We start from the raw sequence: 14733 nt of genomic DNA on the forward strand, positions 1-14733 counted from the left end.
TATTTCTGATCTTACCTCAAAATTGTCTTCAGCTTTGCAGATCGTCTTCAGAGAAGATAGATGAACTTCAGCTAAAGAATTCAAAGCTAATGGAAGAGAGATGTCTTCTCTTTACTCTTCTTTGGGGCTGGGGACCCAAAACATACGGTTTTTTGAAAGCTGTTCAGCCAGTTCAGATGTTGATCTGAAGCCCAGTTTATCTGATCTGAAGCCCAGTTTATTCAGGGCTGTCCCCTGGAATGTTGAGGTAACTGAGGTCTCACTTTATAGCTGTTGAAAGGGGTTTTATTGGTACACTAAGAACATCTGACATTGCTGCTTCATGTATCTTGAACGTTTTATATTGATGGGAAACTTTCCTTAAAAATAGATCAAATTTGAAGAATAGCAGTGGTTACTATGCCCAGCCTTATGTGGGCTAAAGAAAACATTATTCTTCTATGAATCGTTTTCTGGATACAAGAATTCAAAACCAGAGAGAGCCATCTACTTGGGCCTTTTAATAAATCCATGGTTTTAAAATCTCTAGTTGCTTATTTTTCTTTTCTATATGTCTGTTATGGGAAATGAGTTAGAATGAGTTTGTTTTTTCTATGTCTGTTCTTGCCTCCTGTTCATAATTAAATCTTCAGTTGCTAATGCTGTAATTCGCTCCCCATATTATAGCTATTTTGCAGTGTTAACAAAAGTATAACAGCTTTGGTCATGACAGATGCCTTTCAAACTAAGCAGTGTTTCTAACTTTGTCGGGTTTTTAATACTTTTGTAATGCAGAGTAGTATCTTTGATTGTTGTCCTGTGTTTGCCTTTGATTATTGACAATCTTCAGTGAGTACGAAAGAAGTGGTTTTAAAAAAAAGATTTTGCATACCATTTCATTTTTCTGATGGATATTTTCTCTGAAAAGTGACAAGCTGTCACTCTCCTCTGTTTTCAAAAGTCTTTTTTTTAATTACTTGGTCTGGAAAACTATGTATTTCTAAGAGCCTCTTGACTCGCAATCTAAAAGCAGAAGAGGGCAAAGCTTCAGAATAGATCCAGCTTTGGGTGACTGAGTTCAAGTTCTTGCCAAGCTGCCAACTCATCAGGATGACTGAAAATTTCCCCCAGTCCTTCCAGTCTTGAAGATTGTGTCCCTCACAAAGCTGCTGCCATCGCTATCTCTGGAGTCTGAAGTGTTGTACAGCAGGCTTCTCTAGATTGGTGGTGTCACTTCAGCCCTCCTACAAGATGAAACATAAGTAGAGAAACTAGGAGGCTGTGCTTCCCTCTTCCCTTCGCGTTTCTAATGTCTTACAGTTGTCCTCCCTCCTTTTTTAATGTGAATGTTGAGAGCCTCCAGTCCTGCACTTAGTTACCATGCATCTAAGAACACTAAGGGTACGTCTATACTTACCTCTGGGTTGGGCGGTAAGCAATCGATCTTCTGGGATCGATTTATCGCGTCTTGTCTAGACGCGATAAATCAATCCCGGAAGTGCTCGCCGTCGACACCGGTACTCCTGCTCCGCGAGAGGAGTATGCGGAGTCGACGGGGGAGCCTGCCTGCCGCGTGTGGACCCGCGGTAAGTACCTTGTAGTTCGAACTAAGATACTTCGACTTCAGCTACGTTATTCACGTAGCTGAAGTTGCGTATCTTAGTTCGAACTGGGTGGTTAGTGTGGACCAGCCCTAAGCTAGTAACAAAAATAACTTGTAATTAGTACTGTTTCCATGTCTCAGCAATTACATCTTTTGGTTTATTTCTGGAAAACAGAATAAGCTAATGAATGTTTAACAATAGTTTGATGTAATATTGGAAGAATTAACAAAAGACTGATATTTGTTAAGAATTGTGTAACTCACCAGTGTGAGATCATGCATGCTGTATGTGAAACATAAATTCATCCCAGGCTTCACGATATTAGCTGCCGGTAATGTTTAATGCACCTCTTTCCATTATTCTTGTCTCTGTTTCTAACAGCTGTTTTTAAATGCTAACAATAAGGTGGCAGACAAGAGTGAAAAAGACCTTGCCAACAAATTACTGACAGAAATGAATGAGGACCAGGTACCTACACAATTTTGCTTCATTTGAAGCCAAGACAGAGTAGCAGTCAGTGGGAAAAGTGATTCCTGTACTTTACCTTATCCATCCTCCTGAAACTGCTGCAGCTGGATGAATTCAGACTGCTGCACAGACCTATGCATGTTGTCTTTGGAAAGTAATCTTTTATGATAAGCAAATTACACCCATGACTTCACATGTATGGAGATGCTTCAAGTTGTAGGTATTTTAAAAATATTAAGTACAAATTTTGCTCCTTTTAATCTGAGGAGGGTGAAGTACAGGAATAGAATCCCAGTATCAATGCTATCAACCTGGTGCTGATTTCGTTTTTTCTTTTTTGCTTCTGTCTCAGCACGGTGGTCTATTGGGTTCTGGGGCTTTGTTTGTGAATCTGTATGGTTGTAGTTGATGTCCTGATTCTTTGCTTGTCATCAAGAACAGATGTTCACAATACAATGGACAGGCTGAATGTGGGAGGTGAGAAGAGTCTGTTGTCTTGAATTTCCATTAGCATCATGGAAAACATCAAATGCAAATTCTTATTGTATCACTCCTTATAGGAGTATGGAGATTGTTACTGATTTGTTCTCATTTAAATAGATAATGCAGTGCTGAGCACATGAAAGTATGTAGTCTAGAAATCTTGATTCTGTTTAAAATAGCCAATCCTGTTGGTAACTCAGTGTGAGGATCTGCACGTAAACATTTATTCACTAACTTCTCATTGTCCAATATGCAATATATTAGTTCAGAGACTGTCACATGGAGTCTGTTCATTTGCATAGTTCCACTGGTCAAGTTTACAAAGGGACCTGCTGATATATGGCACATAATTTTCTGTTCATAAATTATCATGAAAAATATCAGTATTCAGAGGAATTAACTAATAGAAAACATAAAAGGAAAAGAATTATTTGAGACTCATTTGGTTTGAAAGTAGAGTGTCATCCTCTAGGATGGATGTAAGAGGCAATGAAGTTATTGGGCAGTGCTGGTATAACTAATCACTTCTAGTGTGTGTGTGTGTGTATTGCTTTGGTGTGTGCAGGAGCCTGCACTGAGATTAAAATGATGTTCATCTCCATTTGTTAAAGAACTGATTGTCAGAAAGCTATATACTCTGCAGTGCACACATACACTACAAGGGGTTGGTTACTTTCTTTTCCTCCCTCCCTCTTGAGATTGTCCATTAACAGCATGAGGAAAATTTGTACATTTGTCCATCAGAACCTTTTATTGTAATGTGTGTGAACGCTTCTTTCCTCCTCTTGAACTACATGGCTAGTTTTCTGTCATTGTGTCCTTTCTTGTAGGTTGTGGTGTCATGAAATCCATGTTGGTGGGGAGATGATTGTAAAGCATGTTAATTAACTTTGATTTTCATCCTGGCAGAAGTGCACAGAGTATCCTTCAGAGCAGAATACTATTTAATATGTTTGTAAGTAACACCTGTCTCTGCTGCTTTCAGGTGTTTCAGGGACAACTAGACTGCTTGGCAGTATCCACCATTCAAGCCCTTACAGCAGTGTTGCACAAATCTCCAGCTGCGAAGGTAAGCATACATATGCATAGGTCTGTTTATGGCAGCCATCTTTCTCATTTCTCGTTCAACATTTTAATGTAAAACCTTGAAGAATTGTTTATTATTATTAATTATTATTATTATTGACAGCAGGCCCCAACCAGATCAAGAAACCCTTTGTGCTTTTCTTCCTCATGCTCCTCTTATGGACTACATCATCATTTGGGCTGGACATTAATTTAATTTTATGTAAAGTTGGAACATGATTTCTGGGATTAGAGCTAATTTGATTGGTTAATAAAAACCAGAAACTTTAAAAACTGAGTGTAAAGTAATATTCTCTGACAACTTTTCCTGCAATGAAAATTGCGCTAAGTCCCATGAATGTTTGAAGGGGCACCTACATACTCCGCATTTTAAGTGAATTTTTCAACAGTGACTTTTTTTCCTCTCGCTACTTTATTCCAGAAGCACTTCACATAAAATCCTGTTTCTTCCAACAAATTCACTCATATTTAAAAACGCGTTTTCCACATCGTACAGATAACAATTGAAAATACCCATGCAAAGAGAAGGGAATTCACTTAATAGGATGTAACTGCTGTTCATTAACTAATAAGTAGATGTATATAACTGTGTAGATTTTACTGCTTGAGAGTTGTTTTCCATAAATTCAGTGCAAGGTAACCAGTTTTCAGAATACTTTCCCATATTTAATAAAGTTTCTACCTCAAATATTTCTCAAATATTATTAAATCAAGACATTTTTCTAGGAGAATGATTATAATGATTAAAAATGATTATATACTACTTCAGCTTCTGCACCTACTTGTGTTCGTTTTCATCTTTTTCTGTAGGTTCAACTAAATAATAAAACAATTGGTATTTTTTAATAAACTAAAAAGACTAACATTTTGAAATATATTAAAACAATTGTACTGGAGATTTTGTTTATGGTTTATAACAAGTAAAATAAAGCTCTTCTCTGTGCCTGTGTACTTCTGTTGTAATTTGCCAGCTAGAATTAAAACATTTATTAAGCTACAGAATATATTTTTGCATGACATAATATTATATGCAATAGTGTCATGAATCTATAACTATAAGGCTAATCCAAAACTCGTTGAAGTCAATCAAAAGACTATCCTTAACTTCTTTAGTCTTTAGATAAGGTTTGTAGTATGTTCTCATAAAGGGTAACATAACAATAAAGCTAGTTTTGTGTTAATGAGATCCTATGAATGCAGGTAAGTAATTAGCCACTAGAGTTAGTTGTGTCTGTCTCTTTTATTATCCCCAACAGAAGTTGGTCCAATAATTACCTCCTCAACCTGTTCTCTCTAATATGCTGGACTGACACAGCTACACCGGCACTGCATACTTTTCTTAATGTTACTATTTTTTTTCCTCTTCAGGAGGTCTTTAAAGAGAGGATTGGTTATGCACATATCTATGAAGTACTAAAATCTCTGGGTCAGCCCTCACGAGAGTTGCTAGAAGAACTTATGAATATGGTGAGACGTGTGCTTGCTTTGAACATTATCTAAAATGGCTGAACTTCTGGACAACTTTTCTGCCCCTATTTTGTTGTAGTAGGCCAGTAGTTCATCTTTGTGTTCTATACTCTTTTTTTCCAGGCTGCTGAAGGTGATCACGTGTCTGTTGGAATTTTGGGCATTAGTAACGTCCAGCCCTTATTGCTGCTTATCCAGTGGCTTCCAGAGCTAGAGTCACATGACCTTCAGATCTTCATCTCAAATTGGTTGAAGCGAATCTGCTGTATTAACAGGCAGAGTCGTGCCACGTGTGTCAATGCAAACATGGTCATCCGCGTCATTGAGACATTAAACTTCCACTCTTCACTCCATCGCACTTGTGCTGAGAACCTGATTGGCCTCCAGGGTTCTTTGGGAAGTCAATCAATGAGCTCTGAAGAACTGCATCGACTAATACGACTCTTGAGGACTAATGAACCAAAGCAGTCTCACCCTTACGTCATCCCTGTGATGCGTGCAATTCTGGCAATGGCTCGGAAGCAAGGCCTGGACAGTGCCATGCAATATTTCAACTTGTCCCCCAGCATGGCAGGAATTGCTGTGCCACCTATTCACAAATGGCCAGGCTCTGCATTTTCCTTCAATGCTTGGCTATGCCTAGACCAGGACCAAGTTACACCTGACATCACCAGCAAGGGAGGAGGCAAGAGGAAGCAACTATACAGGTATGCTTGCTGTGATTACTTTGTGTGGAAGAACATCTCTTGGTAATCTGCATCCCATGGCATATGTGGTAGCGATGCTTATATTTATATAGCACATTTCATACCAAAATACTTGATAAATTGAATATCGGTTGAGTTTGTAAACAGGAATAGCTTCATCCACCACCGAAGACATGACTATACTACAGGAATAGCCATGCAAATGCATGGTTAAGGGTTTCTGTATTGGAACAATTATACTGCTAGTGTGTATAGGAAGGTGCAATTCTATAACTATATTAAGATTAAATTATTTGGGTAATGCATATTAACATATGTTTTCTCATCCATGATGGCATTAAAAAAAGAAAAAAGGACCCCCTAATTGTGACAGGTAACCATGCATTAGTATAGTTCTTGTCGTGTATAGGGGCCATAAAATATAACTGCCTCTGATTTTAACACAGGTGTTCAATAGCAAACAAGTGCAAAAATTCAGGATAATATCTGAAAAATATCCTTTTCTAACTGGAACTGCAGGGGGAAATTTCTGAGTTTGGAATTTGGCCAAGACACCACTTTAACCCTTTTCTCATATAAGCAATGCCATAGATTGACTCGTTTTAAGATATAAAGGACCACTTCTGATTATTATCTGAACTACAGGCCCTCCAGCAGCACAGCGCTCCAGAATATCATGCTGGGGTATTAGTATAGTACTGACTTGGTTAAAAGTGCCACCTGCTTAACTCCCAACACCATTTCTTTTATTTTTTTAAAAAGGTCTCCCATTCAAATCCTGGCCTAAACCCGCATAGTTTCTGAAATCTAATGGTATTATAGCATAAGGAGAAATGGCTGCAGCTGCATTTGGACTTGATGGTTCTAGAATAGTAGTTTGCATGTTTAGTCATTAAATTGAATTTAGAATATGATGTATTCTAGTGTGTGGTGGAGAAGAGGGTATCCTATGTTACGCTGCATATCCTACTCGCCAGATAGGGATTGGTGTTGGCTACTCAGATGAAGTTCTAAGATTCTTGATTGAAGGGAATATAATAGCAAATAGGAAATAGAGAACAAGAATAAATCAATGATTAAAAACACAGGTGGTTACTTTACTTTGTTTCAGTGGAAAATGCTTTTTTAAATATACAACAGAAAAGACTGAGCTAGCTGCTATCTCCATGCTTTGCAGGCTATATGTGCATTATTAGGTGAAGGGCAGACACCATTGATTTCGTCGACTTCATGTACCCACTCTACACACATGCACTGCATTCATCATTTGAAAACTTCTTATGTCTACTTTAAGATGAGGTATGATGTGGAGCTGGCACGTAGTGCCATTACCTTAGGAGTGGGGGCTGAACAATGATGCCATCAACACATTAAAACGACCACTTTGAAATCTTTGCATTTTTTCTATGAGTTTAATGATTCTACGTATTATTTCAAGATGTAAAATTGGATTTCTTTGTGTTCTCAATGCATCACAACAACAATTGCAGAACTGTGGGACTGGAAGGGACCTCGGTAGGTCATCTAGTCCAGTCCCCTGCACTCAAGGCAGGACTAAGTAATAACTAGACCATTCCTGACAGGTGTTTGTCTAACCTGTACTTAAAAACCTCCAATGACAGTGATTCTACAGCCTCCCTAGACAATTTGTTCCAGTGCTTAACTGCCCTGACAGTTAAGAAGTTTTTCCTAATGTCCAATGTAAACCTCCCTTGCTGCAATTTAAGCCCATTGCTGCTTGTCTATCCTCAGAGGTTAAGGAGAACAATCTTTCATCCTCCTCCTTTTTAACAAGCTTTTACATACTTGAAAACTGTTACCATGTCCCCTCCGTCTTTCCTTCTCCAGACTAAACAAACTCAATCTTTACAATCTTTCCTCGTAGGTCATGTTTTCTTTAATCATTTTTGTTGCCCTCCTCTGAATTTTCTCCAGTTTGTCCACATCTTTCTGCAATGTGGTGCCCAGAACTAGATACAATTCTCCAATTGAGGCCTTGTCAGTGTGGCGTAGAGTGGAAGAATTACTTTTCGTGTCTTGCTTACAGCCCTTCTGCTGATACATGCCGGAATGTTATTTGGTTTTTTTTTTTTTTTTATTTTGCAACAGTGTTTCACTGTTGACTCATATTTAGCTTGTGAGCCACTATACACCCCAGATCTCTTTCTGCAGTACTCCTTCTTGGGCAGTCATTTCCCATTTTATATATGTGCAATTGATTGTTCCTTCCTAAGTAAAGCACTTTGCATTTGTCCTTAATGAATTTCATCCTATTTTCTACAGACCATTTCTTTAGTTTGTCCGGATCATTTTGATTTTTAATCCTGCCCTTCAAAGCACTTGCAACCCCTCTCATCTTGATATTGTCCACAGACATTGAGTATATGCTCTATGCCATAATAATTTATGAAGATATTGAACATAACCAGACCCAGGACCAATCCTTGCAATACTCCTACTCCCGAGGGAATTATGTGCCAAAAATTTAAAAATTATGCGCACAATATTTTAAAATTCTGCAAATATTATTTGTCAATAAATAAATGTGGCTCCAGCATGGCAGTGAGGGGCACAGGCCACTGGCTGCATTGAAGTGGAAGATCACCCTGAAGCCCCCACCTCCCCCAGTACAGGGACTCGGCAGTGACACTGCACCTGACCCTGACACAGTGCAAGGGCTGGGCCTGTCCCAGAAACACCCCGGGGCCCTGACCCTCTGTGCCAGGTGCACCAGGTGTGGGTTGGCAGGCTGAGTCCAGCAGGATCCAAGTGTGGAGGGGCTTAGTGTGGGGGAATCCAGGTGTGGGGCGAGAGGTTTCTGTGTGGGGCAATCTGGTTGTGGGCATCTCAGTGGGAGATCTGGATGCACAGAGGCTCGTTGGGGGGTTCTGAGTGCAGGGGCAATGGGACTCTGCAGGGGATCCAGGTGATGGTGGTTGGGCTCAGCGGGGGGGTCTGGGTGTGGGAATTCAGTGTGGGGGGGTTCGGGTGCAGGGGGAGTGAGACTTGATGGAGTGGGGGTCCAGATGCAGCTGGTTGGGGCTCAGTGGGGTGGGGGGTCTGGGTGTAGGGGGGGCTCATCAGAGGGGTCCAGGTGTAGGGGGTCGGGCTTGTCAGTGTGAGGGTTCAGTGGGCCTGCTTAATGGGGGAGCCCCAGCTGCTGCCGAGGGGATTCCACATGCTGGGATCCCGCTTCCCCCATGATTCTCCTATCCCCTTTTCTTCTCCATCCCCCTCACCCCACGCCCGAATTCCCCTCCCCCTGCCCTATTCCACTGCCCTGCCTTCCCCACCCCCTCTTCACCCCCACCCCCTCAGCTCCCTTCCCTCATTTCCCCCACTCCCGCTTACCCAGCTCCACCGCAGGAACTCACTGTTCCACAGAAAATAGGAAGGCTCCCAGAACACAGAAAGGGAGCACAACTGGCAGTAGGACCCAGGAGGCTGCGTTCAGCTGCGGAGTCAGCGGAGCCCGAGACAAGACCCAGCCTCTGAGCTGGGCAGCTCTGCATCTGCAGAAATGAGGAGGGACTGGGGGCAGTGGCATGTAACCCTGTGTGCCCCCCCATGCCTCACCTCTGTTTGGGGGTCTGTCCCCCCCAAAACTGCACACATGGTTCTGCCTCCCCGCCCCCACAAGGCTTCCCTGCCGTTTTCTGCAGGGAAAAGCAGGAAATGTGTGTGTCTGGGGAAACGTACGTTTTCTGCTGCGGGCACGCCGTCCCGCAGAATCCCCCCAGGAGTACAGTCACTGGCACACTTGTATACTTAGCCCCCCCCCCCCCCCCCATGGTGATCACGCAGGCACGCACGTCCAGCCCTCCTCCCCCGTCTCTGAGGCTGCTCCAGGTACATTGGAACAGACGCGCTGCTTGGGCTGCCAGGGAAGAGGCGTGTGTCCCCCGGCAGATTTTTTTTGCATTTTTCTGTGCAGGGGGCACAGAAAAATGCTGGCCACATGAATTCTGCCCAGAACTGGTGCAGAATCCCCCCAGGAGTAATACCCCCACTGGATATGTTCTTCGAGCTTGACTGTGAACCACTGATAACTACTCTCTGGGAATGGTTTTCCAATCAGTTATGCACCCACCTTATAGTAGCTCCATCTAGTTTGTTTATGAGGCAGTCCTGAGACAGTATCAAAAGCCTTTCTGAAGTCATGATATACCATATCTCCTGCTTCCCCCCATCCATAAGGCTTGTTACCCTGTCAAAGAAAACTATTAGGTTAGTTTGACGTGATTTGTTTTGTCATATCCATGTTGACTATTATCCCCTTATTATCTTCTAGGTGTTTACAGATTGCTTGCTTGCTTATTTGCTCCATGATCTTTCCGGGTACTGAAGTTAAGCTGACTGGTCTGTAACGCTACAGGTTATCCTTATTCCCCTTTTTATAGATTGGCACTATATTTGCTCTCTCCCAGTCCTTTGGAATCTCTCCCGTCTTCCATGAGTTTTTGAAGATAATCACTAATGGCTCAGATACCTCCTCAGTCAGCTCCTTGAGTATTCTAGGATACATTTCATCAGGCCCTGGTGACTTGAAGACATTTAACTTGTCTACAAAATTTTTAACTGTTCGTTCCCTATTTTAGCCTCAAGTTCTACCTCATTTTCACTGGCATTCACTATGGTAGACATTTGATCGCTACTAACCTTTTTGGTGAAAACGGAAACAAAAAAGGCATTTAACACTTACATGACTTCCACATTTTTTATTATTGTCTTTCCCCTCTCATTGACTAATGGGCCGACCCAGTCCTTGGTTTTCCTCTTGCTTCTAATGTATTTGTAGAATGTTTTCTTGTTACCCTTTATGTCTCTAGCTAGTTTAATCTCATTTTGTGCCTTGGCCTTTCTAATTTCGTCCCTATAGTCTCGTGTTTGTTTTTTTGTATTAATCCTTCATAATTTGACCTAGTTTCCACTTTTTATAGGACTCTTTTTTGAGTTTCAAATCACTGAAGATCTCCTGGTTAAGCTAGGGTGGTCTCTTGCCATACTTCCTATCTTTCCTACACAGTGGGATAATTTGTTCCTGTGCCCTTAATAATGTGTCTTTGAAAAACTACCAGTTCTTTTGAGCTGTTTTTCCCTTAGACTTGCTTCCCAGGGGAACTTACCTACCAACTCCCTGAGTTTGCTAAAGTCTGCCTTCTTGAAATCCACGGTCTTTTTATTCTGCCGTTTTCCCTCCTACCATTCCATAGAATCATTTATCATTTCATGATCACTTTCACCCAATCTTCCTTCCAAATTCTCAACCAGTTCCTCTCTATTTGTCAAAATCAAATCTAGAACAGCCTCTCTCCTAGCTGCTTTCTCCACCTTCTGAAACAAAAAATTGTCTCCAGTGCATTCCAAGAACTTGTTGGATAATCCGTGTCCTGCTGTATTAGTTTCCCAACAGATGTCTGGGTAGTTGAAGTCCCCCATCACCACCAAGTCCTGTGCTTTGGATGATTTTGTTAGTTGTTTAAGAAAAGCCTTATCCACCTCTTCTTCCTGGTTAGGTGGTCTATAGCATACTCCTACTATGACATCACCCTTATTCTTTTACCCCTATTATCCTTACCTTCAGACTTTCAACAATTCTATCTCCGATTTCCATCTCAACTTCAGTGCAAATGGATACATCTTTGATGTATGAGGCAACACCTCCTCCCTTTTTTCCCTGATGATCCATCCTGAGCTGTACTCTTCTATACCAATATTCCAGTCACGTGTGTTATCCCACCTAGTCTCTGTGATGCCAACTATGTCATAGTTGTGATTATTCACTGTATTTCTAGTTCTTCCTGTTTATTCCCCATACTTCTTGCATTAGTATACAGACATCTAAGATACTGATTTGATTTCCCCTCTATGTTCCCTCTTATCTCTCCCTCGTCCTACCTGTAATTGCCCATGTTCCCCCCCAGATTCTGACCCTTCACCCAGATCTTCATGTTTTTGACTTACCTGTGGGCTTTTGTCTCCTGCCCCCGTCAAACCTAGTTTGACGGGGGCAGGAGACACTAGGTTAGCCAGTTTATATCCAAAGATACTTTTCCCCCTTCCTCAATAGACCCCATCTCTGCTCAATAGTCCTTCTTCCAGGAACAACATCCCATGGTCAAGGAAGCTGAAGCCCTCCTGGTGACACCAGGGATTCACCTCCAGGATGCCTCGAACTCTGTTTGAACCCCTACCCTTGACCGGAAGGATTGAAGAGAATGCTACCTGTGCCCCCAACTCCTTCACCCTTACTCCCAGAGCCCAGCAGTCACTTCTGATCTGTTCAGGGGCATACCTCATATGTATATGAGTGCCCACATGAATGATTAGCATGGGTTAGCAGTCAGAGGGCCGGATGGTCCTCGACGATCCCTCTGGAACAAGTATTGCAAGAGGATAAAGCAAAATCTAATAATAAATGTGGATAGGTATCATTGAAATGTAATAGCACCGGTGACATTTCTAGTCAACATCATTATTGTCATCTTTTTCATTGTGATATTTGTCAAGAGTGCATGGGTTACCAGTTTTCGTTGCCTTTGTGTGTACGAAGTTCTGTGCAGGGAATTTTGCTCTGACTGAAGACAGTTGATTGTGCAGCAACACCTACTGGTACAGGCACAAATAAGGTCTTATAGAAACTCAGATGCCATTGTGCCCTTGAAGAATACAGGAAGTAGTTCAGCATACACATTTTTCCATCCATGTTGTGATGGTGAACTGATATACGGCTCACCTGTGTGCGAAGACACCCAAATTTTTGTTTGTCAAGATGTTTTTTTGAAATGCTCTTCAAAACTGTCCTCACATGGTGGGAGTTTGGCCAGTGACTTGTCTTTTTTTGATGGCTAGATTCAGGCACAAGCAATTCAGGTCTCTGTGGGTCTCCTTTTCTTTCTTGCTCTGGTCCTACAGCACTGCTGCCAACTTCCTTGCTGCAGAAATTCTGACTTGTCCATTATTTTCTCCGAGTCTGGCAAGATCTCTGAAGCAGTAAGCTCCCTTTGTTTTCACAACATTAAACACAATTTCCCCCCCATACCAAATAGGGATGGTACAGAATCACATCCCATTAATGCATGTGCAGCAGGAAGTATGTTGCAGAAGTCAGGAGTGAGTGCATCACAAATTGCATGCACTGATGTGAAGCAACACTTGTCAGTTGTGCTAGAAATGGTGCCTGTTTCAATCCACGTGTTATCTGTGTGTTCATTTTTGGAAAGTAGTGAACATCAAGGATGAAAACATCTGTATCAGGTGACCTCCTTACTATGGTTCTTTTGACACCAAGAAGCCCAAAAGCCATATTGGCACATACAGCATGCAGAAGCATCCTTGTGTCTGCTTCCTCTTGAGTACTGTACAAGTCTTGGGCTTCTTCACCACCTCTACTAATAATGGACTTCGCTACTTCACCATTGGAAAAGCCTCCAGCAAAGAGGAGTGTTGGTGTTGAGTGTGCTCCTATGCTCTCTGATGCTTTTTGAACCCTAGATTCACAGAGGAATTTTACAAATGACTGCTTGTTGGATGCCATGTTTAGAAACTTTCCCATGGTGGCACAGAGGGCATCCACCAATCACCTGGTATTTCTTGCATCCAACCTTATATCATGTCCAGCACTGTCTTTCTGCAGTTTTCACAGAGTTACTGTTATCATATCTGTCAGACTTTGATTACAGAATTCATGTTGTCAACTGCTTTTAGGACCTGCTTCAGTACTCAGCAGCCAGTTCACTGAATGTGGGAAATTTGTCTCCAGCTATCATTTGTATGACAGCCCTGGCATCTCTGATCTACGCTGTCCTGGCATCTCCGTTTCTTTGTTGTATGCTCTTAGCTCATGGATTCTTTCTGCTTAGCGCTTGCAGCTGATGCCCTAATTGAACTTGGTTTTTATTGCTCCATCAGCATGGAAGAGGAATATAGGCACAGATCCTATTGGGTGATTAAGAACTGTTCCGCTTGAAACATCATCGCTACATCTTGCTAAGGACAAGGCTCTGCAGGAAAAAAAACTTCTGAACTAACGGCTGTTGTGATTTCTCTTCCCTTGCCATTTACATTTGGTTATCTTGGCAATTTCAGTAAATGTTTTGATGCCAGATTTCTTGACCGGGCTATATGTCCCATCAGAATCAAGTGCATCTCTCTCAAATCTCTCCATTTGTTCTTCACCAACATCTTCTGTTTTCAGTAGAGACTTGTGTACATCCTATGTTACATGCAGTCCAGTAGATATGTTGATAAACGCCACAGGATATGATTAATTGTCATATAGTAAAATCTGTAACATGCTCTTTTTCCCTCTTAAGTGAGAAGGCAAGACTAGTTTGTGGACTTTTTCTTCACTATTTCTTGTTAGGCCACTTCTTTCTCTCATAGCCTTTGCATATTCATAATATGAAGCTATGTATTCCCATCTTTAGCACTAATACTGACCTATGCATAAGTGTCACTGAATTAAAAAGCTAGTTCCTAGAATATTTCAAAGGCTAGCACTGCACACATAGGCAATTACAAATTAAAATGTTCTAGCAGGCAGACTAGATGCTACATTGTATCTGCAATAGCTTATAAATGAAGAAGCATTACATTAAGAATTCACAACAGAGTCCTGTGGCACCTTATAGACTAACAGACGTATTAGAGCATAAGCTTTCGTGGGTGAATACCCACTTCGTCAGACATGGTATTCACCCACGAAAGCTTATGCTCCAATACATCTGTTAGTCCATGGGTCGGCAACCTTTCGGAAGTGGTGTGCCGAGTCTTCATTTATTCACTCTAATTTAAGGTTTCGCGTGCCAGTCATACATTTTAACGTTTTTAGAAGGTCTCTTTCTATAAATCTATAATATATAACTAAACTATTGTTGTATGTAAAGTAAATAAGGTTTTTAAAATGTTTAAGAAGCTTCATTTAAAATTAAATTAAA

The 14733-nt window shown here is 41.5% G+C and overlaps 1 protein-coding gene across 1 annotated transcript in view; it reads left to right on the plus strand.

The window, feature by feature from the left end:
- NBEAL1 (neurobeachin like 1) overlaps nucleotides 1–14733 on the plus strand; it is a 145922-nt gene that overhangs the window by 59210 nt on the left and 71979 nt on the right. Inside the window, exons 11-13 of the mRNA XM_024206509.2 lie at nucleotides 3520–3603; nucleotides 4989–5087; nucleotides 5211–5794. Coding sequence (XP_024062277.1) covers nucleotides 3520–3603; nucleotides 4989–5087; nucleotides 5211–5794 — 767 coding nt within the window. The remainder of the gene's footprint in view (nucleotides 1–3519; nucleotides 3604–4988; nucleotides 5088–5210; nucleotides 5795–14733) is intronic.

The sequence above is a fragment of the Terrapene carolina genome, unplaced genomic scaffold (assembly GCF_002925995.2).
Source record: "Terrapene carolina triunguis isolate 2854851 unplaced genomic scaffold, T_m_triunguis-2.0 Scaffold62, whole genome shotgun sequence".
Classification (NCBI taxonomy): domain Eukaryota; kingdom Metazoa; phylum Chordata; order Testudines; family Emydidae; genus Terrapene; species Terrapene triunguis.